At 51.3% G+C, this 24,689-nt stretch overlaps 1 protein-coding gene across 1 annotated transcript; it reads right to left on the bottom strand.

Annotated features, from left to right (window-relative positions):
• Positions 1-16,809: 16,809 nt before the first annotated feature.
• Positions 16,810-17,739, bottom strand: LOC131569698 (olfactory receptor 14A16-like). The gene has a single exon (XM_058821961.1). The coding sequence runs from the start codon at positions 17,737-17,739 to the stop codon at positions 16,810-16,812; it is 930 nt and encodes a 309-aa protein (XP_058677944.1).
• Positions 17,740-24,689: the final 6,950 nt, after the last annotated feature.

Genomic DNA, 24,689 nt, shown 5'->3' with positions numbered 1-24,689 from the left:
TGGGCTGAGTTTGGCTGTGGCCCAGTTCCATCCTCCTGCGGGGCTCAGGGCCTGTTCCCAGCCATGGCCAGCCCTGGCGGCCTCTCTGCTGGCCCAGAAACCGGCAGAGCCTTGGGCAGGGCTGTCTGTGCAGCCCCACAGGTGCCACGGGCTCTGCAGGAGCTGGCAGAGGCTGCCCAGCAGGGAGGCCATGCCCAAGGCTGCTGTGGGCACCATGGCACAGAGGCCGTTCCCAGCCGCAATGCTCCTGGCCTGGGCTGGGCCTGCACAGGGGCTGGGCCACCATGGCTGGGCCAGCACAGGGCCACAAAGGGGCTACGTAGCCGCTGCCGGGGCTGACAGCAAGGCCAGGCACACACAAGAAATTGCTGAGCATGGCCTGTGCTGGCCAGGCTTGACTGAGCCAAAGGCAGAGCTCAGCTGCCCTTGGCGGCTGCAGCAACAGTCCAGAGCCCAAAGAGCCTCCATGGCTGTGCTGGAGACCAAGGCTGCAGGAGGGAAATGCAGGGCTGCTGTGGGATAGGGAGGGCATTGAATTCCAGCACACACCTCAGCTCTCTGATGATCCTGGCACCATGCTGGGCCCTGTTTCAGACTGGAGCAGAGCAGATGTTGATGGGACAGGGGCCGTGCAGGGCTGTCAGGGACCTGTAGCTTGCAAGGTGCTCTGCTCTCCCTCTGGTGCTTTCAGAGAGATCCAATCCCAGCGGGGCACCTCAGGGCAAAAGTGGCACCGCTGTTCATGGGCACACAATGGATGTTTGGCTGGAAAGGGACACAGATGTTTATACCTTTTTGGTTTTTTGTATACAAACAAATCTTTATTATCTGGGTCATTTGAGTACTTCTAAGAATTGGCAAAGTATTCCTGCCAAGAAAAGGAATTTCCTGGATTTCCTGGATCCCTCTACTGATGGCAGAAGAAGGAATACTGATCCTCTACTCTTGTCACTAACATTCAGTCTAATACGTCATGACCCTCTTCCTTCAGGTGTTTCCAGCTCTCCTGTTTAAATGGCCATGTCTAAGGACATGTCTTCATTTAGAGCAGCTGGATCTATGTCCTTCCCCTTTCTTCCAGTTTTCTTCCTGCAGCTGTTTTCTGGCCATTCCAATGAGTCTCCCTTGACTGGCTTCATGCTTTAACTCCTTAAGGGAGTTGCCTACTCTTTCAGAAGTTTAAATAACTCCTTAGTCAGCATCTTAGTTGTAGTTCTATCTATTCTATCACCTCTTCTTATGCCTTTATCTAAAATCCTTCCTTTATGGCTATCCCTTGTGGATGGTGGACATGTCAGATATTGCTGAGATGTCACAAGGAACTGAAGGAAGTGTTTTGATGTTTAATAAATTTTATCACGGTCACAATTTTTATGTTGGCCATGAAGATAAACCTTTCTGTGTCTCTGAGTCTCACCAGTTCCTGGTCCCTCAAAGGACACAAACCTGATGAGTTGTGGTTCCCACTCCGGGGGCTGCACTTGGACCTCCCTCCATAGCCAGAGCAGAGCTCCCTTGTCCCAGAAAGTCCCTGGCAAAGGAGGGATGAAGGAAACAGGACAGGCTGTGAGGATCAGGGGGACGGCAGACTCAGGGAGAAGAATGACTTTTGCATTTGATGGAGCTCTGCCTCCCCTTGGCTTTGTTGGATGACAAGAAATGAACATCCCTCTATGTCTCTGGCAGCTCCTTCTCCAAGGAAAGCAGGTGGGAGTTGGAGCCAAGGAGCTGAAAGCTGCAGATGCAGCCTGGGCTGGAGGGAGCTCAGATTTGCACAAGGCTGCTTTGAGTGCCAGGGCTTGGATGGGGGAAATGGTGGGGTGGGGGTAGGGACAGAGTGTGATTGATTGTCAGCCATGAAGGGTCTTGATTTTCATATCTACTCAAACTGCATGAGGAGGTACTTGGATTCAGTGTCAACTGGAGATTGCACATAGCAATAAAAAACCAGGAAAAAAAAAACGCATGTGACCTAAAAAAATCTCTTCTCGCTGTCTTTTTAAATATCATGCATTTACTTTGAATACGCTACTGAGATCTACCTAACCACAAATGATTTGAAAATTAAAATCCAATTATTCCCAGAGGCTTGGCTTGTTAAGGTGTTCTGAATGTTAATGAGCCCTGCCACACTGAATTCCTGCAAAGAAGAACTGAAGGCTGAACAAGCCTCTGCAGCAGGAAAATTCAGCAGCAGCCTCCAAGTTGCTGAGGATGTCAGCAGCCCCCCCTACCCAGAGACCATGGGGGAATGGGCAGACAAGGAGAGCATCCCTGGGGCTGGGGCAGCACAACTCAGAGGCACCAGTGGCTCCAGCTGGGAAATGGAGTGTGGAATGTGGCTGGGAAAGCCCTGCCTGGGCTGTGCCAAGCAGGACAGACAAGCCCTGACTCCCATCCCCCAAACAATTCTCTCAAACAAGAAGACATTTAAAAGGGATTACAGTTGTTTGTGTATTCTGAGTTGGACTCCCTGGAGAAATACGAACAAGAGATTCTGAGGAACTCAAAAGAACAAAACAGCTTTTACTGGGTACTTTAGAAAATCAGAGAAACTTTGGCAAAATGTTTAATACAACCTTCAATCAACAGAAAATACTTCTCAAAGCATTATTTTGGCCCATTCAATTTCATAAACACTAAAGCTGTTCAATTTGAAATTAATCAAAATTTTGAAGAGGTTCGAAATAGAAGAAGACGACATAGAAAGAGAGAAAGGCAAAAATTATTTAGAGAAGCACACACACATCTACCACCTCCTGGATTTCAGTGGTGCACAAATGGGAATTCCAAGAGGATACAGGGTCGAGATGTGTGCTTGCCATATGGTCTTAAATACCACAAACCTTAAATACCCCTTGGTCTTGCTGGGCCCTTCCCCCAGGTGGGAGTTGGGCTCATTTCGTCCCTCAGGAGCTGGGCTGGGGCAGCAGAGGTGGCTGTGGAGCGTTGCCTGTGCTGTTCCAGGGACTGGCAGACACTGCTGGGCTGGGATAGAGGCTCTGGGGGGATTGGGGTCACAGGGCAGGGCAGGGCAGGGCAGGTCTGGGGTTACAGGGCAGGGCAAGGCTGGACCTGCCCCTTCCTCCCCCACACATGAAATGTTTTTAGCCAAAAGTCTCCTCCAGCCTGTCACAACAGGGAATGTTGGAAGTGGAGCCCAAAGTTCATGGGCACCTGGACAAGGGCAGTTCCTTTCCAGAGAAAGGAAAGCCCTAGTTCTCAGTTCATATTTTGTTTGATTGCCTTATTTTTGGAGTTTTGTTTTGTTTTGTTTTCTTTTGTTTTTTGTTTTGCTTTGTTTTGCTTTGTTTTGTTTTGTTTTGTTTTGTTTTGTTTCCTTGGTGCACCTGAAGTGTCCAGTCAGGAGCAGAGTGACTCTTGCCAAGGAACTTTGTGCTGCTGTCCCTTAATATTAAATCTGGTTTTTGCTGATCCCTTGCTGGGGATTTTTTCAGCACTCTCAAGCTCTCATTTGTGACAGAGTGAAGGAGCCCTGGCCCAGGCTGTGGCCCTGGAGGACATGGGGATGCTGCCGGGGGGTCCCTGTCCCCCTGTACCACCCCCAGGGCCCCAGATCCCGTCCCCGTGTCAGGCTCTGGGGTCGATCTTGTGGAACATTGTTGAAGTGAGGGGGAGAACGACCATCCTATAATGCATCGAACTCCAACTTTATTGATCAATCAGTCACCTTAAATAATAGTGTTAACGAACTTCATGCATATTCCAAAATACAGCTTTATGATAGGCTAACAGAGAAAACTCTAACCACTCCTTTTGTTTTACAATACCGTTGATTGTTTACATCAAACAAAATCAGTGTTCTCACTGTGATACGAACGGTTCCCAAAACTTCCATAACTGTTCCCAGGGTGCCATCTTTTCCCAGAGAGGATGTTACCTTTGTTATGGGAAGACTGCCTGAGAACTTTATTGTTTATACAAGGATGCCTGAGAGAGACTAATTGTTTATAGAAGTCAGGCTGGAAGCTGCTTTGAAACTGCTTCACAGCTACCTGTTACTTTTCTCTCAGCTGCATGGCTTCGTGGCCTTTTTCCTCAAGCCATGCCTGAACTAAACTCCCGACAGAACATCCTCTGGGGGAGGCTGCGGGGCCGGGGCCGGGGGGACCCAGGGGGACAGGAGACCCCGCTGTGCACAAGCAGGGTTGGACTGCTCTGGGGGAAGCTGTAAGGGGGGCTGGGGCAGAGTGACCTCCCCAGGGACCTCACACAGCACCTGTGATGTCACACAGCCATCTCTGTGATGTCACACAGCTCCTGTGATGTCACACAGCCATCTGTGATGTCACACAGCCATCTGTGATGTCACACAGGCATCTGTGATGTCACACAATCCCTGTGATGTCACAGCCCATGCTGGGATGTCACGAATCCCCCTTGTGATATCACAGAGCCAATGCTGGCATATCACTCTCTGATGTCATACAGCTGCCTCCTGGGATGTCACAGAAGACACTGTGATGTCACAAACTCACCCAGTGATGTCACTGCAAGTTCTCTCATGTCACAGACTGTTCTGTGATGTTACTCAGACACCCAGTGATACCACAACCCACTCTCTGATGCCACAGAGCCACCCTCCATGATGGCAGAGTCTGGTCTATGGTGTCACATCCTACCCTATCATGTCACAGCCGCCTCTGTGATGTCACAATCCCCTCAGTGATGTCACACAATCCTCTCTGTGATGTCATACTGACACTCTGTAATGTCACCGCACACATTTTGATCTCACAGCCTGCTCTATGATGTCATACAGCCATGCCATGATGTCACAACCTGCTCTGTGATGTCACACAATCCCCTTTATGATGCTGTAGCTGCTTAATGACCTCACACAACAAACTCTGTAGTATCAGAGCCCAATCTGTGACCTCACACAGCCCACTCTGTGCTGTCCCACAGCCCCTTGCTGACATCCTAGCTGCTCTGTGCCTCTATGACGCAGCCACAGAGGTGCTGCTGTGACACAGCCCCCTCTGGGACATGCCACAGCCCCTGCCAGTGCTGAGCCCCTGTGAGCTCTGTCTGTGCCCTGCTGGTGTCCCTGAGGGGCCCTGGCAGTGCCCCAGCGTGCTGGGCTGTGCACAGGAGCTGCTCCTGGCCAGAGCTGTCTCTCTGCAGCGCTGCCCTTGCCAGGAGCTGCCTCTGGGCCAGGAGCCTGGCCAAGCTCAGCAGCACAGACACAGCACAAGGACTTTAATGACCCTCTGGGGCTTTGGTGCTCTTTGCATCAGACTCAGTCCCTCAGAGTGTGCTGAAAAAACTTCTCAGGGACTCAAAAAGTGATTAAAACACAGAAGTTTCTCATACTTCAAAAAGATCCGTCTGAGGGACAAGACTGAGAAAGTGTCCCCAGGATCCAGGTAGAGCAGAACACTGGAGGCAGTCATGACAGGTGGGGACAAGCAAGGAAAAGATGTCTCTGCTGCTGAGCACACCTGCGCCTCTGTTCCTGCAGGCTGTCGGCATCCCCCGGCTGCCCCACCTGGCTGGCCCCTTCCTTTGCTGACAGCTCTGCCTCCTGCCTGCCTCTGCCTGTCCCCACAAAGCCTTGGGCTGCTCCAGGATCCTTCTGGGGGACGTGCTGCACCACATCCCTGCCCTGGCAGGGAAATTCCTTTCTCCTGGTGTCCACTCTGCACCTCTCCAGCTGCCTTTGGTGCCATTATTTCCTTCTAAATCTTATATCCTCTATAAAGAAAAGGTCCAGAATCTCTGAAACCACCCTTCAATCCCTCCCAGGGCTCTCGTCTGCTGTCCTCAGTCTCCACCCCACTGAGCACAGAGCTCCTGTGTCCCTATACAGTGGTCAAATGCCTGATGCCAGGAGCACCTGGACAAGAGCGACTTCTTTTTTATAGGAGGAAACCACGCAACCCCAGGGTTTTGAAGGCAGATGAGAAGCAGCCACCAGAGGCCAAGGCCAGCCAGACCTGTCTGTCCTTGCAACTTTTGGCTGAAAACAACCCTTGGATACATGGGGAGTTTTAGGGGTGGAATTCCCTTTCCGCCATGGGTTCCTGGACTGGAATGACAGTTCTCCATAGAAAGGAAATGGCAGAGCCCCAATGTTTCAAAGACTGATTAGAGGCCGCCCCAAGGAGGCCAAGGCAGTCAGACCTGTTTTCAGGGGAGAATCATTGGACAGACAGAATTGGCGAGGCCCAACCCCACTTTTGTCTAGGGCCAACTGGACGAGAAGGACAGTTCTTTTCCATAGGGAGGAAAATACAGAGCCCCAGTGTTTCAAAGGCAGATGAGAGCTCACTCTCAGAAAACCAAGGGAACCTAAATAGTCCTGGCAGCTTTAATCTGGGAGCTATCCTTGGATATAACAAATTTTGGAGGCAGATTCTCAACTTTTGCCATGGATGCCTGGACTTGAAAGAAGTTTTGCCCATGGGAAGAAAAGCACAGGCTCCCAGTGTTTTGAAGGCTGATGAGAGGTGGCCCCCAAGAAGCCAAGGCCAGCCAGAGCTGTCTGTCCTGGCAGGTTTCATATGGGAATAATCCTTGCATATAATTAAATTTGGAGGAGGAATCCCAATTTCAGCCATGACCCCCTGGAGGAGAAAGGCAGTCCTTTCCCACAGGAAGGAAAACACAGAACTCCAGGGTTTCAGGGGCTGATGAAAAATGACCCCCAACATACCAAGGTCAGCTGAACCTGTCAGGCAGCCCCCAGAAGGGCCAGCCAATCAGACCTGTTCCATTTTCTGGGATCCTTGGGGCTCTGAAAGATCACAATGGCCCCTTGGTTCCATGAGACCCTGCAGGATCACAACAGATCTTTGTTTTCATGAGGCCCAGTGATATAACAATAGTCTCCTTGGCTCCATGAGGCCTTACAGTGTCAAAATGGTTTCCTTGTTTCCATGGGACTCCGTAATGCCACAATGGCCCCTTGGTTCCACCAGGCCTGGATGTGTTACACTGGCCACTTGCTTCCATGGGGACCTGCAGTGACACAATGGCCCCTTGCTTCCATGAGATCTTGCAGTGTCACAGTGACTGTCTTGGTTATATAAGGCCCTGTGGTGACACAGTGGCCCCTTGGTTCCAGTGAATCCTGAAGTGTCATAATGATCTCCATAGTTCCATGAGGCCCCACAATGTCACAATGGACTTTTGGTTCCATGAGCTTTTGTACTGCCAAAAATTTGATGGTGTCACACTGGACCCTTGGCTCTACGGGGACTCACAATGTCAGAAGGGTCTCCTTGGTTCCATGAGGCCTTGCAGAGCCCCTTGATTCAACGAGGCCTCAAAGTGTCATAATGGCCTCCAGGATTCCATGGGGCCCTGCAATGTCACAATGGACCTTTCTTTCCATGTGTTCCAGCACTGTTCCATGAATCCTTAGTTCCATGGGGCTCTGTAGTGTCACAATGGACTCCTTGGTGCCACACAGTGCCACACAGTGTGACAACTGCCATTTGGCCTGCCAACACTCCATGGTGCCACAATGATTCCTTGCTTCCAAGAGGCATTCTAGTGTCACTATGGCCCCTTGGTTCAGTGAGGCTTTTGGTGTCAGAATAGTCTCCATGATCCCATAAGGCCTTGCAGTGTCACAATAGACCATTGGTTTAATGGAGCCCCACAGTGTCATTGTGGTCCCCTTGGCTCCACAAGGCTCTGAAATGCAACAATGGCCCTTTGGTTTCACAAGGCCTCAAAGTGTAAAAAAGGCTTCCATGGTTCCATGAGGCCCTGCTCATGGACCTTTGATTCCATGATGTCCCAGAGTGTCACAATGGTATCCTTGGTTCCATCGGACCCTTCATCCCATGGAGACCCACAGGAATCACTGTAGTCCCCTTGGTTCCATGAGACCCTGCCATGCTATAGTGGGTCTCAAAGTGTCAGACCAGTCTCCATTGTTCCATGAAGGCCCACAAAGTCACTGTCATCCCTGTGGTTCCCCTAGGCCCCACAGTGGAACAATGGACTCTTGGTTCCATGAGGTTCCTCAGTCCCAATGGTCTCCTTGGATCCACAGTGTCACAGCAGCCCCTTGGCTTCATGTGGCCACACCGTGTCACAATGGCTCATGGTTCCATGAGGCCAATGAGTTTAACAACGGATCCTTGGTTCCACAAGGCCTTGCTGTGTCACAATGGACCCTTGGTTCCATAAGCTTTCACACAGCCAACAGGAGTCTCCTTGGTTCCGCAGTGTCACCATGGTTCCTTTGTTCCATGAGTTCCATAGTAGAACATGGTCACCTTGGTTCTGTGAGGCTCTGCAGCGTCACAATGGACCCATAGTTCCACGAGGCCTTGCTGTGTCACAATGGTCCCTTGGTTCCAACAGGTTTTTCAGTGTCACAATGCTCTCCTTGGATCCGCAGTATCACAATGTGGTGTATCACAATTGGTTCAATGTGGCCCCAATGTTCGAAAATGGATTTTGGTTCCATGGGGTTCCACTGTGTCACAATGGACCCTTTGTTCAATGAGTTTCCTCAGTGTCACAGCTGACTCCTTGGTTCTGTGAGGCTCCACTGCCACCAAATCTCCTAAATATCAGAATAAGACTCGTTAACACTAATTTCCTATTTAAGTGGGTATCATTTATTCAGGCCTGAGGTCTAGTGAGGGATAACTCCTAACCTTATGTGGACATGTAATTCTACCAGTGTCACTAAATGTGTATTACAATTTACCGATGACCCTAGAACCAACTCCAAGTTCCCAGATTCAGACCTTTTTTTTGTCACTGCATTCTTGAGCCAGATGTCTTCATCTTCTCTTCCAACCATTCCTGCTGGGAAAGGAGCCCCTCAATGCCTTGTTTCTCGGCTGAAAGTTCACAGGCACAGTAAAAATTGAATTAAACCTTTTGATATCAAGCCCAAGGCTTTGTGTGGGCAGGAAGAGGCAGAGCTGTCAGCAAAGGAAGGACCCAGCCAGGTGGGGCAGCTGGGGGATGCCAACAGCCTGCAGGGACAGAGGCGCAGGGCAGGGACACCATAGGACAGCCTGGGCTGCACAGGGCACAGGGATGGGCAGCAGCTGCAAGACAGCCCTGCCAGAGCCAACTTGGGCAGCACTTTGGCCATAGCTGCTGGCCCTGGGCCTGAGGCCAGGAGGGGACAAGTGACCCTTGCAGGGCTGGGGCCTCATTGCCTCCTTGTCCCTGCTCAGCAGCCTGGCAGGGGCTGCCTCATGGTCCTGCCCTTGGCATTGCACATCCCCACATGCCAGTGCCCATCCCAGGAAGAGCCCTGAGCAAGGAGGGAGGGACAGGATCTGCCTGGCCAGGGGCTGGGGCTCAGGCCTTGGTCCTTGGCATTCCTGAAACACATTGAGGTTTGCTCAGCACCAGAGACACCTTTGCCTTGTTTGTCCCCACCTGTCATCACTGCTTCCAGTGTTCTGCTCTACCTGGAACCTGGGGACACTTTCTCAGTTGTGTCCCTGACAGAGATCTCTTCAAAGTCCAAGAGACTTCAATGTTTCAATGTAACTGAGTTCTTGAAGGTTCTGTGACATCACTGAGGGACTTGTGACATCACAGAGCTGGCTGTGACATCACATAGTAGGATGTGAGGCCATAGAGTGTGTCTCTGTGGTGTCAGAGAGAGGATTGTGACATCACCAGGTGGCTGTGTAACATCATAGAAGAGGCTGTGACATCACAGAATAGACTGTGAGATCACAGGGTCACTTTGTGACATCACAGTCTTTTATGACATCACAGCGCTGCTGTATGACATTACAGGGTAATATAATAGAGTTAGCTCTGTGACATCACAGGATCACAGGAACTGTGTTACATCACAGGTGGTGTATGACATCGCAGGGGCAGTGTGACATCATAGAGAAGGCTGTGTGACATCACAAGGAGGCTATGTGATATCAAAGGAGCTGTGTGAGGTCACTGAGGAGGTCAATCCTCCCCGCCCCACCCTCATAGTTTATGCCAGAGAAATCTAACCCTGCTCGTACACAGTGGGGTCCCCTGTCCCCCTGGGTCCCCCTGCCAGTGTCACAATGATCCCTACATTCCATGGAACCACACACCTCTATTCCATGTGTGGAATCCCAGCTCTGTGGCTCCATGGAGTGTAGGGATCATTGTGACACTGAGAGGTCCCACCAAACCAAGGGTCCATTATGACCCCGCTAGGCCTCATGGAGCTGTGGAGACCATTGTGACACTGCAAGGCTTCATGGAATCATTGGGACCATTGTGACACCGCTGGACCCCATGGAATGGGGTGCCCCTTGGTGCCAAGACCCTCAAGAACTCAGTTGTCTCTTCTGCTAATGAAACACTGGGGCTCTGTACTTTTCTTCTATAGAAAAAGAACTCTCCTTCTCCTCCAGGCATCCATGGCCAAAACTAGGATTTCACCTCCAAATTTCCTTATACCCAGGGATTGTTCCAATAGGAATATTGCCAGGATAAGTCTGGCTGGTAATGGTTTCACAAGGGTCAGCTCTCATCTGTCCCCAAAACACTAGGAAAGGCTCCGTGCTTTCCTTCCTGTGGACAAGAACTGTCCTGCTTCTCCAGGTGCCCATGGCTGAGATTGAGCTTCTACCTCCAAAATTCCTTAAATCCAAAGAGTGCTCCCAGACAAAATCTGCCATTCCTGACAAGTCTGGCTGGCCTTGGCCTAGTGAGGCTCTCACCTGCCTTCCAAACACTGGAGCTTTGTGCTTTCCTTCCTATGGATAAGAGCTGTCCTTCTAGTCCAGATGCCCATGGCCAGAATTGGGATTTCACCTCCAACATTCCCTGTTGTGACAGACTGGAGGAGATTGTTGGCTAAAAACATTTTATGTGCTTGGGAGGAAGGGCCTTGCCCTGCCCTGGAACCCCAATCCCCCCAGAGTCTCTATCCCAGCCCAGCAGTGGCTGCCAGTCCCTGGCACAGCACAGGCAATGCTCCACAGCCACCTCTGCAGCCCCCAGCCCAGCTCCTGAGTGACCAAATGAGCCCAAGCCCCACCTGGGGGAAGGGCTCAGGAAGACCAAGGGGTATTGAAGGCTGACCACAAGGCAAGCACACATCTTGAGCCTACCTCCTCTTGGAATTTCTGTCTGAACACTGATGGAATGCAGGAGTTGGTAGCTGTGTGTGCTTCTCTGCATCTTTTGTGTCTTTCTTTCCGTGTCTTCTTCTGTTTCTTTGCTCCTGCATATTTTGAATAACATTAAATTGAACAGGCTTAGAGTCTGTGAAGTTGAATGGGCCAAGTCAATGCTTTGAGAAGTGTTTTTTGTTGATTTAATGTCTGTCATAGGTTGACATGAGAAGAATTTTAAAAAGTAATACAAAACTTTTTGTGTAACTGACAATCTGTTAAACCACTAAGATACTGAACATGCCTCTGTGAAATACGTATGCTAAAGATTGAAAAACCAGGGAACCTCCTCTTTCTTTTCCAGTCAACAAAGAAGCAGCGGGCCCTGGCCCTAGCCCCCATCTCAACCAAACCAAACCAAACCAAACCAAACCAAACCAAACCAAACCAAACAAAACCAAACCAAACCAAACCAAGCAACCCTGCCATGGGCTGAGCTCCTTCACCCCTCCCCAGGCTGCCCTCCCCATCAGCCCCATTCTAACCAAACCAAACCTCAACAACTACCAAACAGGAAAACAAAAGAGGCTACAAAACCCCAGCTAGAACAAAGGTAGCCACAGCTGTTAAAATCTTACCATCAAATCCCCTCGTCAAGTCCCTCCCCGCAACACAACTCAAACCAGAAACCCCTACAACCTACAACCCATTCAAAATAATCCTTCAACTAAAATTAAACAAACCCCCCCCCCCCAAACCAACTATAAAACCAATCCTAACACAATCCAACCACAACTTCCACCCCAAGTTACCAGCGGGTCAGGTGTTAACCCTTTCAATGATTCAATCTTCCCTCAAGTAAAAGAAAAAAACAACATAAAAACATATTTTAAAAATCCATAAAACCATCAAAGTCAGTAAAGAAGAAGCAAAATCCCAAATAAAAATGAAGAAAAAATTCCTTAGTCTTAAAATTAAAATCCTCTTAAAATCTTTTTCTTTAAAACGCATCAAACTATAAAAAAATTAAAATATTAAAAAATACTACCAAACAAAAACCTCCATCTTAAAATAAAGAAATTACTGTAATTGCATCAAATTTTTAGCAGAAAAATAAAAAGTAATCCAGTACCCCCAAGAGAAGATCTCTATTCCCAGAGATAAAAATTATTCAAAAACTAAATAATAAAAACTTTTACCTTTAAAGAACTCATTTTTAAAACAATACCCCATACATCAACATGGCCCATCAACAAGCTGTAAAAAAGCTTGTAGCAATAAAAACAACTTCACAATAACAAAGTTCCCCAGACAACTGTTATCCATGTCAAAATTAGGAACTACAAAAAAACATATTTTCCTCTTGTAAAATAATCTCCATAACCCTAACAAGATAAACTTGTCTCCCTAAGTAAACTAAAAAAAAGACTATTCTAGAAACAGCAAACTAACTACAAATTTTAAGTTTAGTTTCTTTACATTGCCAATAAAAAGAAAAAGGTGTAAAGGAAAAAAAATTGTTCCAAAGAGTTTATTTAAATTCTCCCTACCTTTTCTCTTTAGGCTGCTTTTAATGAAATTTTCTTTATATCCTTTTAAAATTTTAAGCCTACTTTACCATTCTCGTAATTTTATTTTAGAATAAAATAAATACATAAATCAGTAACCAACATTAAAACACATCACACTCATCAATACATTAATTAAGAAATCTCAAGATTAGAAAAATCTTAAATTAACAAACGAAAACCACTACTATGTCATAATAAACCTTTTGCAGAAGTTTCTCTGATTTTCTAAAGTACCCAGTAAAGGCTGTTTTGTTCTTTTGAGTTCCTCAGAATGTCTTGTTCGTATTTCTCCAGAGAGTCCAACTCAGAATACACAAACAACTGTAATTCCTTTTAAATGTCTTCTTGTTTGAGAGAATTGTTTGGGGGATGGAAGTCAGGGCTTGTCTGTCCTGCTTGGCACAGCCCAGGCAGGGCTTTCCCAGCCACATTCCACGCTCCATTTCCCAGCTGGAGCCGCTGGTGCCTCTGAGTTGTGCTGCCCCAGCCCCAGGGACGCTCTCCTTGTCTGCCCATTCCCCCACGGTCTCTGGGCAGGGATGGCCTCAGTGGGGGCTGCTGACATCCTCAGCAACTTGGAGGCTGCTGCTGAATTTTCCTGCTGCAGAGGCTTGTTCAGCCTTCAGTTCTTCTTTGCAGGAATTCAGTGTCGCAGGGCTCATTAACATTCAGAACACCTTAACAAGCCAAGCCCCTGGGAATAATTTGATTTCAGTTTCCAAATAATTTGTAGTTAAGTAGATCTCAGTAGTATATTCAAAGTGAATACATGATGGTTAAAAAGACAGTGAGAAAATAATTTTTAGGTCCTGTTTCGTTTTGTTTTCATGTTAATACATTGATATGAGCAATTTCCAATTGACACTGAATCCAAGTACTTTCTCTTGAATTTGAGCAGATATGAAAATCAAGACCCTTCATGGCTGACAATCAATCACACTCTGTCCCTACCCCCACCTCACCATTTCCCCCATCCAAGCCCTGGCACTCAGAGCAGTCTTGTGCAAATCTGAGCTCCCTCCAGCCCAGGCTACACCTGCAGCTTTCAGCTCCTTGGCTTCAACTCCCATCTGCTTTGCTTGGAGAAGAAGCTGCCTGAGACACAGAGGGATGTTCATTTCTTGTCATCCAACAAAGCCAAGGGAAGGCAGAGCTCCATCAAATACAGAAGTCATTACTCTGCTGGATATTGAATCCACTTTCCACAGCAGACAGTCTCAGAGCAAAGGAAAACACCTTCTGTGCCCAGCACAGATCCCAAGGTCCCCCCCAAACCCTTCCTGCCCAGATTTTACCGAGATTTGCTCTTTGCACACACAAGTCACAGGCTGAAGTCAGGAGCTCCCTCCATGCCCAGAGGGAGGATAAGAGAGAAAGGGGACGAAGAGCTCTCCTGTGCAGAGCCAAGGTCCAAGTGCAGCCCCTGCAGTGGAAACCACAACTCATCAGGTTTGTGTCCTTTGGGCTCAGGGACTGCTGACACTCAGAGACACAGAAAGGTTTCTTGCCCACAAACACAAGTTGAACATTTGAACAGTTTAACAACCATCACAGCTCTTCCATCAGCTCTCTGTGATGTCCCAGCAGCATCTGACATATCGCCCATCCCACAGGGATTTCTGTACATGAACAGATTTAGACAAAGACATAAGGTAATTCTGTGATCGGTAAAAACACAATTAAAATTATATTTATTATATATTTATTTGAACTTCAGAAATATTGGGCAATTTTTTCCAGCTCAAAGCATGAAGCCAGTCAGTTGAGAGGCACTTGAATGACCAGAGAGCACCCAGAGGAGGAAATCAGAGAGTGGTAGAAGTACATAGATCCACCTGCTGTAAAAGAAGAGATGTCCATAGACATGGCCATTTCAACAGAAAAGCTGAAAACATCTGAAGGAAAAGGGAGAGGAAGTAATAAACAGAATATTGGTGACACCAGTAGAAGGGAAGATCGGTATTTCTCCTCCTGCCATCAGTACATCTCCAGGAAATTCCTGTTCCTGGTGGGAAAATTGTGCCATTTCTTAAAAGTACTCAAATGACCCAGATAATAAAGATTTGTTTGTATATTATGAAACAAACAGGGTTTAACACCTGTGCCCCTTTTCAGGCAGACATCAGTTGTGTGCCCATGAACAGGCAGTGCCACTTGTGCCCTGAGGTTCTCCGCTGGGATTGGGTCTCTCTGAGAGCACCAGAGGGAGAGCAGAGCACCTTGCAAGCTACAGGTCCCTGACAGCCCTGCAGGGCTCCTGTCCCATCAACATCTGCTCTACTGCAGTCTGAAACAGGGCCCAGCATGGTGCTAGGATCATCAGAGAGCTGAGGTGTGTGCTGGAATTCAATGCCCTCCCTATCCCACAGCAGCCCTGCATTTCCCTCCTGCAGCCTTGGTCTCCAGCACAGCTATGGAGGCTCTTTGGGCTCTGGACTGTTGCTGCAGCCCCCAAGGGCAGCTGAGCTCTGCCTTTGGCACAGTCAGCCCTGGCCAGCACAGGCCATGCTCAGCAATTTCTTGTGTGTGCCTGGCCTTGCTGTCAGCCCCGGCAGCGGCTGCGTGGCCCCTTTGTGGCCCTGTGCTGGCCCAGCCATGGTGGCCCAGCCCCTGTGCAGGCCCAGCCCAGGCCAGGAGCATTGCGGCTGGGAACGGCCTCTGTGCCATGGTGCCCACAGCAGCCTTGGGGCTCTGTGCCCCATGGCCTCCCTGCTGGGCAGCCTCTGCCAGCTCCTGCAGAGCCCGTGGCACCTGGGGGGCTGCACAGACAGCCCTGCCCCGGGCTCTGCCGGTTTCTGGGCCAGCAGAGATGCTGGCCTGGGCTGGTCATGGCTGGGAACAGGCCCGGAGCCCCGCAGGAGGATGGAACTGGGCCACAGCCCAACTCAACCCAGGCCAAAGCTGGGCTCAACAGCCAGGGCTGCCAAGGGCTTGGGACAGAGGCTGGCACTGACAAATGTCCTTGGCCCCCTCCCTGCTCTGTCCATGCCACCAAGACCACAGAGCAGCCTCCTCTCTGGGCCACTTGCCTGTTTGCAATGCCTTGCATAGGCACTGACCCTGCCCCACCAGGCCTGGTCTGAGTCCTGCCCCTGCACACTCAGCCAGGCTGAGATGGACACTGATGGTCTCTGGGCCAGCCTTTCTAGCTGACTGCAGAGGCCAGGACAAAGCTGAGTGGTTTCCCTGCTGTACCCCAGCCCTTACTGGCCCCAGGGGCTGATGGCATTTGTGCTCCCTCAGCTTCATGTCCCCAACAGCATGGGCATGCTCCTGCCTGCTCTGTGCAATGTAAACCGGGGCTCCTGAGCCAGTGCTGCCATGTCTGTGCCTGCAAGGATGGGGCACTTGTGTGAGCTGGGGGAGAGGTAAGGGCTGCAGAGGGGGGATGTTGTTGGCAGCTGCATGAGGACACTCTGGGACGCTGCCCTGGGCTGTCCAGCGCACTGGGGATGGATCAGCCCCTGCTCTGCTCCTCCTTCCCGTCTGCCCCAGGGCCCTTGCAGAGCCTCAGCCATGCTGTTTGTCCCCAGCCTGCCCATGACCACTATGGGGCTGCTCACGGGGCCTTTCTGTGCTGAGCATTGGCCTGGCCGTGTTCTTGGGAGAGCCTGGGCAAGGAGCCTGGAGCCCCCAGGCCCTGGCCTGAGGCGTCAGCACTGCCCCAGCAGTGCCCATGGCCTGTCCCTGCTGCAGCCCCAGCACTGCCACCCCCAGGACTGTTCCCAGCCCCAAGAGCACTCAGGCCCTAGAGCAACACCAGGGCCACCAGGGCAGCAGGGCAGGGCCACGGCAGCAGCACTGGCAACACCAAGCGTTGCTGCTGCTGCTGGGCCAGCACTGATCTGCCCCCAGCTCTGCACACAGACATTGCTACTGCAGCTCCAGAGAAGGCAAGAAAAGGGCATCTCTGCAGAAAACTCTGCTGGGAGATCATTTAGTTCATTTAAAGCCACCAAGAGTGCAGCCCCTCATTGACACAGTGTGTGGCCACAGGAAAGGTGGAGAGAAACAAAATGAGAAACAAAATGAGAAATGGCACAAAAAATGACATTTTTTGATGGACAATATGAAAAAAGTAAAACAAACATAAAGAACCTCCAAATGGAAACCAACAAGAAGTATGAAAAACAACTTTTCATACTTGTGATTTGCAGAAACTGGCCAGCAGTTTAATGTTTCTGATACCATCCAGTCATCAGTTTCCTCACTGCAGCCTTGAGCTCCTGGTTCCTCAGGCTGTAGATGAGGGGGTTTAGGGCTGGAGGCACCACCGAGTACAGAACTGACAGGGCCAGGTCCAGAGATGGAGAGGAGATGGAGGGGGGCTTCAGGTGAGCAAATGTGCCAGTGCTGATGAACAGGGAGACGACCAGGTGAGGGAGGCAGGTGGAAAAGGCTTTGTGCTGTCCCTGCTCAGAGGGGATCCTCAGCACAGCCCTGAAGATCTGCACATAGGAGAAAACAATGAACACAAAACAGCCAAAACCTAAACAGCCACTAAGAGCAAGAAGCCCCAGTTCCCTGAGGTGGGATTTGGAGCAGGAGAGCTTGAGGATCTGTGGGATTTCACAGAAGAACTGGCCCAGGGTATTGCCATGGCACAGGGGCAGGGAAAATGTATTGGCTGTGTGGATCAGCGAAAAGAGAAAGGCACTGGCCCAGGCAGCTGCTGCCATGTGGGCACAAGCTCTGATGCCCAGGAGGGTCCCATAGTGCAGAGGTTTGCAGATGGACACATAGCGGTCGTAGCACATGACGGTCAGGAGGAAATATTCTGCTGACAGGAAGAACATAAAGAAAAAGAGCTGTGTGGCACATCCAGTGTAGGAGATGTTCCTGGTGTCCCAGAGGGAATTGTGAATGGCTTTGGGGACAGTGGTGCAGATGGAGCCCAGGTCACCGAGGGCCAGGTTGAGCAGGAAGAAGAGCATGGGCTTGTGCAGGTGGTGGCCGCAGGCTACGGTGCTGATGATGAGGCCGTTGCCCAGGAGGGCAGCCAGGGAGATGCCCAGCAAGAGGCAGAAGTGCAGGAGCTGCAGCTGCCACGTGTCTGCCAATGCCAGCAGGAGGAATTGCCTGATGGAGCTGCTGTTGGACATTTGCTGGGGCTGAGCATGGGGATCTGTAAAAAATGTAATCATGCAATAGCTGTGTTTGGAGAGGACTTTAAATATTCCAGCACGGCCTGGGGGCACTTTCCCCCCACTGCCTGCCCAGGGCTCTGCTGCCTGGAGCTGTCCCTGCCAGCAGCTGCTTCCCTGTGCCCAGGGCTGGGCCCTGCCAGTGCTGCCAGAGCCCAGCCCAGCCCTGGGGGCTCAGCTCTGCCCTGCAGAGCCCTCCCAGCTCTGGCACTGCCCAGGGGCAGCTCTGGCTCTGCAGGCTCTGATGGCAACGTCAGAGCAACCCTGAGGAATCTGGAAAAGTGACACTGATGCTGCCTGTGAGAGGCCCTGTGCTGATTTCTGTCACTGCCTGGTTTATTCAAGTCTGTAAGATTTTTTTTTTGTATTTATTCTCCACCTGAACTGAGAGATGATAGCTATATGGAATTTCTATTCAGGCAACACAGTACAGTAGATTAAAGAAGCAGGATTTTCCCTTTTATGCAGCCCCTGCCTTCCTGCACTCCCTTTTTAATGTACTTGGAAATGTTCTGCAGTTAAATGTCATGCTGGGAGAACTGCTCATCAATGCAGCATCCTCCCCACACTATGAGAACACTCCAAAGCCTGACCAGCTGTCTCCTCGCACCCAGATCTTGTCCCCCAGTGCTGGGAGCAGCTGCCAGGGCTGGCTGAGAGCTGTCCCTGGAAGGCAGCAGAGTCCCTGCCCAGCACAGCGCCCTGGGCTGCAGGACCCTGCTCTGCAGGACAGCCCTGGGCACCCCTGGCTGCTCTGCACAAGACACAATCAGAGAATGTACTCACAGGGTCTGTAGGCAGTGGGATGTTCCATCTTTAGGAGATGTCTCCAGGAGCTGCAGCTGCATTGTCCTGCAGCCAGAGGTTCCTGTGCCAAGGGCTGGCATTGATTGTGCCCCAGGCACTTCTCAGCACCTTCCCAGCCCTGACTGATTGAAGCTCTCTGTGCTTCTGTGCTGTGCCTAGGGTGGCTGCAGGCAGTGCCCCAGCCCTGCTGGGCTGGCAGAAGAGCTGCTCATCAAGAGAAATGTGCTTTTGAAGCTCTTCTTGGTTACCAGGAGCTGCCTCTGTGCCAGGAACCCAGCCCAGCTCAGCAGCACAAGACACAGCACAAGGATGTAAATGAGCCTCTGGGGCTTTGTGCTCAGGCCTTGTATATCAGTCCCTGAGAAGGAGCTGAAGAAACTTCTCCAGAACTATAAGTCAGAGTCCAACTCCAAAGTTTCTTGGACTTGTAATTGGTCCCACTGAGGAACACAACAGGCCTCAGGCAGAGCAGAGAACTGGAGGCAATGATGACAGATGGTGTGGTAGAAAGGGACAGGTGTTCGGAAGATTACGCGATGTAACGGAGAGGCAGGACCCCCTGTTCCCCTAAGATAAGAGATTACCCTAGAAAGTAGCCCCCTATCAGTAGAGCCAGTAACTTTCCATTCCACACCCAGGAACTTTCCACCCCTGGTAACTTTCCACTCCTTAGTAACCATAGATAGTAGAGACAGACCCCCTCTGACGTAGAGACCCCCTTAGACTATAAAACCCCAAGAGAAGAGTTAATAAACGCCTTTGGACCGTCCACCACATTGGTGTCTGCGTGCTCATTGGCCCGAGCAACCCTGGAGAGTGGGTCACCGTGCTGTTCCTCAGAACCAGGTCGCCTTGCCTTATACCAGAAGGCAAAAACTGGTGCCAAAACCTGGGAGCTGATCAGCGCCCAGGGAACGGGGATTCTCCTGGACAGAGGATGGCGGCTGCACAGCTGGCCTAGTGCAGCGGGGGAGCCGACCCTGGACCAGCGTAGACCATGGAATCCACAGCGAAGGTCGTAAGTCAGGCTCATGAGCGATGGGGAATTAACTGTGAGCTCAGGAATTTTAATCTTGCTATTGCAAGGCTCCTAGAGCTGGGGACGATTGGACGTCTGGTAAATATATTATATTCAGAAGTGTGGGAGAAGTGCACTGCCGCTTTAGCAGAGGACACTAAGTCCTCAGGCAGTGGTAAAAGCCTCAAAGCGTGGGGGAAAGCAGAAGAGGCCCTACGCAAGGCGTTAGAAGAACAGGAGATGTGGAAAGCCGCGTGTACGCGTTTATTAGCTACATCAAAGCTGGGGGTGGGGGCTGCGACGCAAACCGCCTCTGAGAGCGATCTGATGGAAGGCGGGAATACGCGGGGGCCGGGTGCGTTCCACCTCTCCCTGAGCCCGAGCCCAAACCCCCTGGAGCCCCCAGGAGACCCCCCGGAACACCCAGGGGACCCTCCAACCCTCCCGCGTATCCGCCGGGTCCTGGCCTCCCTGCGGAACCTTCCGAAAAATCCGCGGTTTCTCTACCCGACCCTTCCCCGCCGGTCCTTTTGGCAGGGACTCGTGGAGGAGGCGCGGAATGCGGCCGGATTGTCGGACCCTGTAGGGATCGGTAAAAACTCGCCCCCACCATATGCATTTGAAAATGGCACCGAGCCGCATGGCAAGGGCAGAAAGGAGGAGGCGGGGGGTGGAAATGCAGTCAGCCTGCTTAACAACGCATGCGCGGGCGAGCCGGGAGAAGGGGCGGCCCCCTTGGAGGAGCGTAAGACCAATCAGAGTGCTCCATTCAAATTAGGTCCTTATAGGGTAAAGACCTCCCCCAGCAGGAGGCAGGGAGACCCCAGGGGGAGGGAACGGCACCACCCCCGAAGGGAGGAGTGGGGTCAAAGCTGCACAAAACGGCTTGGAGCGCTGGAAATGTACCGGCAGTCAACTTCCGGCTCAGAGTCAAGTAACAGCTGCTCAGACAGCTCGGGAAAGCCGACTGAGCCCGGCTGGGACTCGGAAACCGAGACAGCAGAATTAATGCGGTTTCAAGCAAAACCGAATAAAGCTTTAAACAACATCGGGAAACAATTGCAACACAAACTCACCGATTGGGGAAAAATAAAAATAGCTTGTGTGGACTGGGCACCAGCAGCCACGATACACGCTTTCCCGGTGAGGGTCACCAGAGCGCAGGGAAATCAACAAGGCACATATACTTAGGTTAACACAAAAGGTGTACAAGCGATTGTCAAAGGGATTTCAGAAAAAGGGATCAACTCAGCTGTAGTATCCACTCTTGTGGACGGCCTTTTTAGCAATGACGATTTGCTCACTTTTGATATTACGCAAATAAGCCACATGCTCTTTGATGGGGCGGGGCTGATTGTATTTAAACAGGAGTGGCAGGATGACCGCGTTAGCCCAGGCTTCTGGGGAAGGGCAGCAACCCAGAGAGCTGTCCCCAGCCGCACAGCAGCACGCCCACTCCAAGTACGCCCGAGAGGGATCTGTTGGAGCTGCGGGAAGACACCTTGCTAGGGACTGTAGATCCCGGCCCCGGGGAAATGGGAGAGGGAGGGGGCGCGCAGGCCATACTCAGCCTCCTCCCACTGCGAATGCAAGGCGGCCCATCTATGCCAACCCCCAGTGAGGCAGGGGGCCCTCATACCCAATGCCCCCACAAGGAGCAGTCAGTTTCGCATCCCCGCCAGCAGTACCCTCGTACCCTCCACCGCCACAAGCCATGCCGATGTGACAGGGCCAGCAGGAGATGCCCCAGAGCGGGATCCCTGGGTGGCCTTGGCCATGAAAATAGGAAAGGAACCCCTGATGGTGTGGGGGACATGCCGCCTTTACAGCAGTCAAGATCCACACGTCATAGGGTTTCAGTTTTGGGCGGACACAGGATCAGACTGCACGATTTTTCCCCAAGCACATTGGCCCGGACATTGGCAATTCACAGAAGTCCCTCCAGTGAATGGAGTAGGAGGGCATTCCCGGGCATGGAAAAGCACTCAGCTGGTGGCTATAACACTTCACACGAAAAAGAGACCAGAACAGACAGTGGCGATCTACCCCTATATCCTGCAAAATTCTCCACCCTTGTTAGGAAGGGAAGTTCTTTCCATGCTAGGATTCCAGATTACAAATTTATCATGAGGGCCACTGCCGTACACCCTCCGCTGCCAATCAAATTGACTTGGAAATCATCAGACCCCGTATGGATGGAGCAGTGGCCCCTGACAGAGCCTTGAGCAGCAGCCTTGCTGGAACTGGCCGACTGCGAACTGCAAAACCATCAGATAGAACCCTCCATCAGCCTGTGGAATACCCCTGTATTCGTGATCCCCAAAAGGTCCAGAGAAGGCTATCGTCTCGTCCACGACCTGAGAGAAGTGAACAAGATGATTCGACCCATGGGTCCAGTCCAGACACTGCTACCCACGAACTCAGCCATCCCCGCAGGGCAGCCATGCACAGTACTGGATATCAAGGACTGTTTCTTTTCAATACCTCTGCACCCTGAGGACAGAGAACAATTCGCCTTTTCCGTGGTGTTTCAAAACGGTGAGCGGCCCAACCTCCGCTTCCAATGGCGAGTATTGCCGCAGGACCTGTACGTCCACTTTACACCGAAGGGGGGAGTAGGACCACTGGCCCAAGGACCTTGCGAAAAGGCCCAACCAATCCAATGGGTGGTCCTCGGAAGACCTGCTCGTGCATTCTCCCCGGGAATCGAATGCATTGCAAACCTCATCATGAAAGGCAGGAAACTCGCCTTGAAACACCTAGGGACCGAGCCGACAAGCATCCACCTTCCATTCCGCAAGCAGCCGACCACGGAGTCAGCCACAATATCGGAGTACCTAGCCCTTGCTCTCACTGACTTCGGAGGAGATATCTCCTATTCTGCCAGACCACCCTGGACTCAGCTGCTGACCGTAGTCAACATGGACATGCCGCCGAAGGTCAAGGACCGACCGCAGCCAGGACCAACGGTTATCACAGACGCTTCCTCCATGACTATGACCGCAACAGCAGTGTGGCAGGCAGGAGAACAATGGCATTGCGTCAAAGCGTGTGACCCCACACTGTCAGTGCAACAACTGGAGGCAGCAGCAGTGGTCTTGGTGTGCAGACTCTTCCAAGAAGAAGACCTCAACATAGTAACGGACTCTATATTCGTGGCAAGGCTCTGCCTAGCCATGGCAGGACCAGGAGTGTCAACATCAGCAGCAGCCCTAATGCTGAAAGAAGCACTCTCCTCACGACAGGGAACCGTGTCAGTCATTCACATCAACAGCCATGACCCAGTCAAACGTTACTTCCAGATTGGCAACAACAAAGCGGACGCCACAGCAAAAGGTGTACAGACATTGCAGGAAGCTCGTCAACTGCACGAGTTGCTCCACATCAGAGCCAAAGCACTGGCGAAGAGATGCGGAATCCCGACAGCGGACACGAAACATGTGGTAGCCACTTGCCCTCATTGCCAGAAGTCGCCCCTATGGACTTGCGGGGTCAACCCAAGAGGTCTCAAGCCTTCAGAGATCTGGCAGTCAGACTTCACCTGGAGTCAACTGCTGAAGCCCCGAGCATGGCTTGCAGTGACAGTAGACACTTATAGCGGAATGATCAGAGCCACACAGCACCCCAAAACAAACTCCAAGGCCACAATCCAGCACTGGCTGACAGCCATGGCTTGGCTAGGTATCCCCAAGCCGATCAAAACAGACAACGGGTCCAATTTCACCTCCAAACCAGTACAGGAATTCACCTCAAAATGGGGCATCACACTAGTGCAAGGTATCCCGTATAACAGTACCGGGCAGGCCATAGTTGAGTGAGCAAATCAGACCCTGAAAACCAAGCTAGAAGTACTGGCGAAAGCAGAGGGCTTTGCCAATTCCATTCCCCCAGGAGATCAGGCACGTATATTGGCAACCACTTTGCTAGCACTGAATCAATTCCCTAGGGAAGATGAAACAAACAGTCCCGTTCAAAAGCACTGGGCCACTCGAACGCTAGAGGAGGGCCCGCAGGTGGTAATCAGAAACGAGCTAGGAGAATGGGAATGGGGCTGGAGGTTGATGCTCACGGGGAGAGGGTACGCAGCTGTCAAAAAGAATGGCAAAATCAGGTGGTGTCCATTTAAGTCAATTAAGCCCGACCTTCATAGCGAGCAGAATGAGACTGACGAGAATTGCGAGTTTCTGTTTACAGGACATGCTCGTGGGACGTCCTCGTGACGCGTACATCCCCGTTCCAGAGGAAAGAGACAGACCACCAAGCCGCCAGGCAGCGCCCGAGTAACCCGCACGGGTGAGACCCAAGCATCAAGGGTGTTTCTGTGTGATTTTGCTGTTGGGGCTTGTTGCCAGAGGGCAAGCAAGCCCAGACCACTACCCCCATCGGCCATTCAGGTGGGTCATACGACACCTTAGTAGCGACAAGGTGCTCAAAGAAATCACCACACCGAACACCCCATCCTTTGTGCTCCGCATCACCAACCTGTTTCCAGGACTACCAAAGGTAGACCCCTATTCCCCACACGCCACACACATGTACCCATCCTACTGGTGCCCAGCTTCAAACCCTGGGAAAAGCTACTGCAATCACCCAGGGTGGGGATATTGTGGGCACTGGGGCTGCGAAACCATAGTTACAGATGCCAGACCATCGGGGCCTGGGTGGGATCCACGAGAGCCTGACAAATTCTTACAGTTCACCTGGGCACCCAGCGGCTGCAAAACACCCATCTTCGTTCAGGGAAGTTTCTATCGAAATTGCCATAAAGTCCCAAAAATTTGGAAATGCGCAGACTACAACATGACAGTCTTGCAGCCAGATCACCCCAGTTGGGCCATAGGCAGAATGTGGACAGTAGTCCTTCAAGGGTCAAAAGAGAGGGTGAATATGCGAATTATCAGGTTTCAACCGTCGGCACCCCGAGCGGTCAGACCCAACAAAGTGATTAAAAGCGTGCCAAAAGGGAGAAACGCAACCTACCCCAAAACCTTACCCACAGGGTTCAGCAATGTCCCGACCAGCCATGCGGAAGCCTTTCAGATAGGCCGCTCAGCCAGGTCGGACTCAGACCCAATCCTTCGCA

The sequence above is a fragment of the Ammospiza caudacuta genome, chromosome 31 (genome assembly GCF_027887145.1).
Source record: "Ammospiza caudacuta isolate bAmmCau1 chromosome 31, bAmmCau1.pri, whole genome shotgun sequence".
NCBI classification, from domain to species: Eukaryota; Metazoa; Chordata; class Aves; order Passeriformes; family Passerellidae; genus Ammospiza; species Ammospiza caudacuta.
This window is presented reverse-complemented; position numbering and strand designations above follow the sequence as displayed.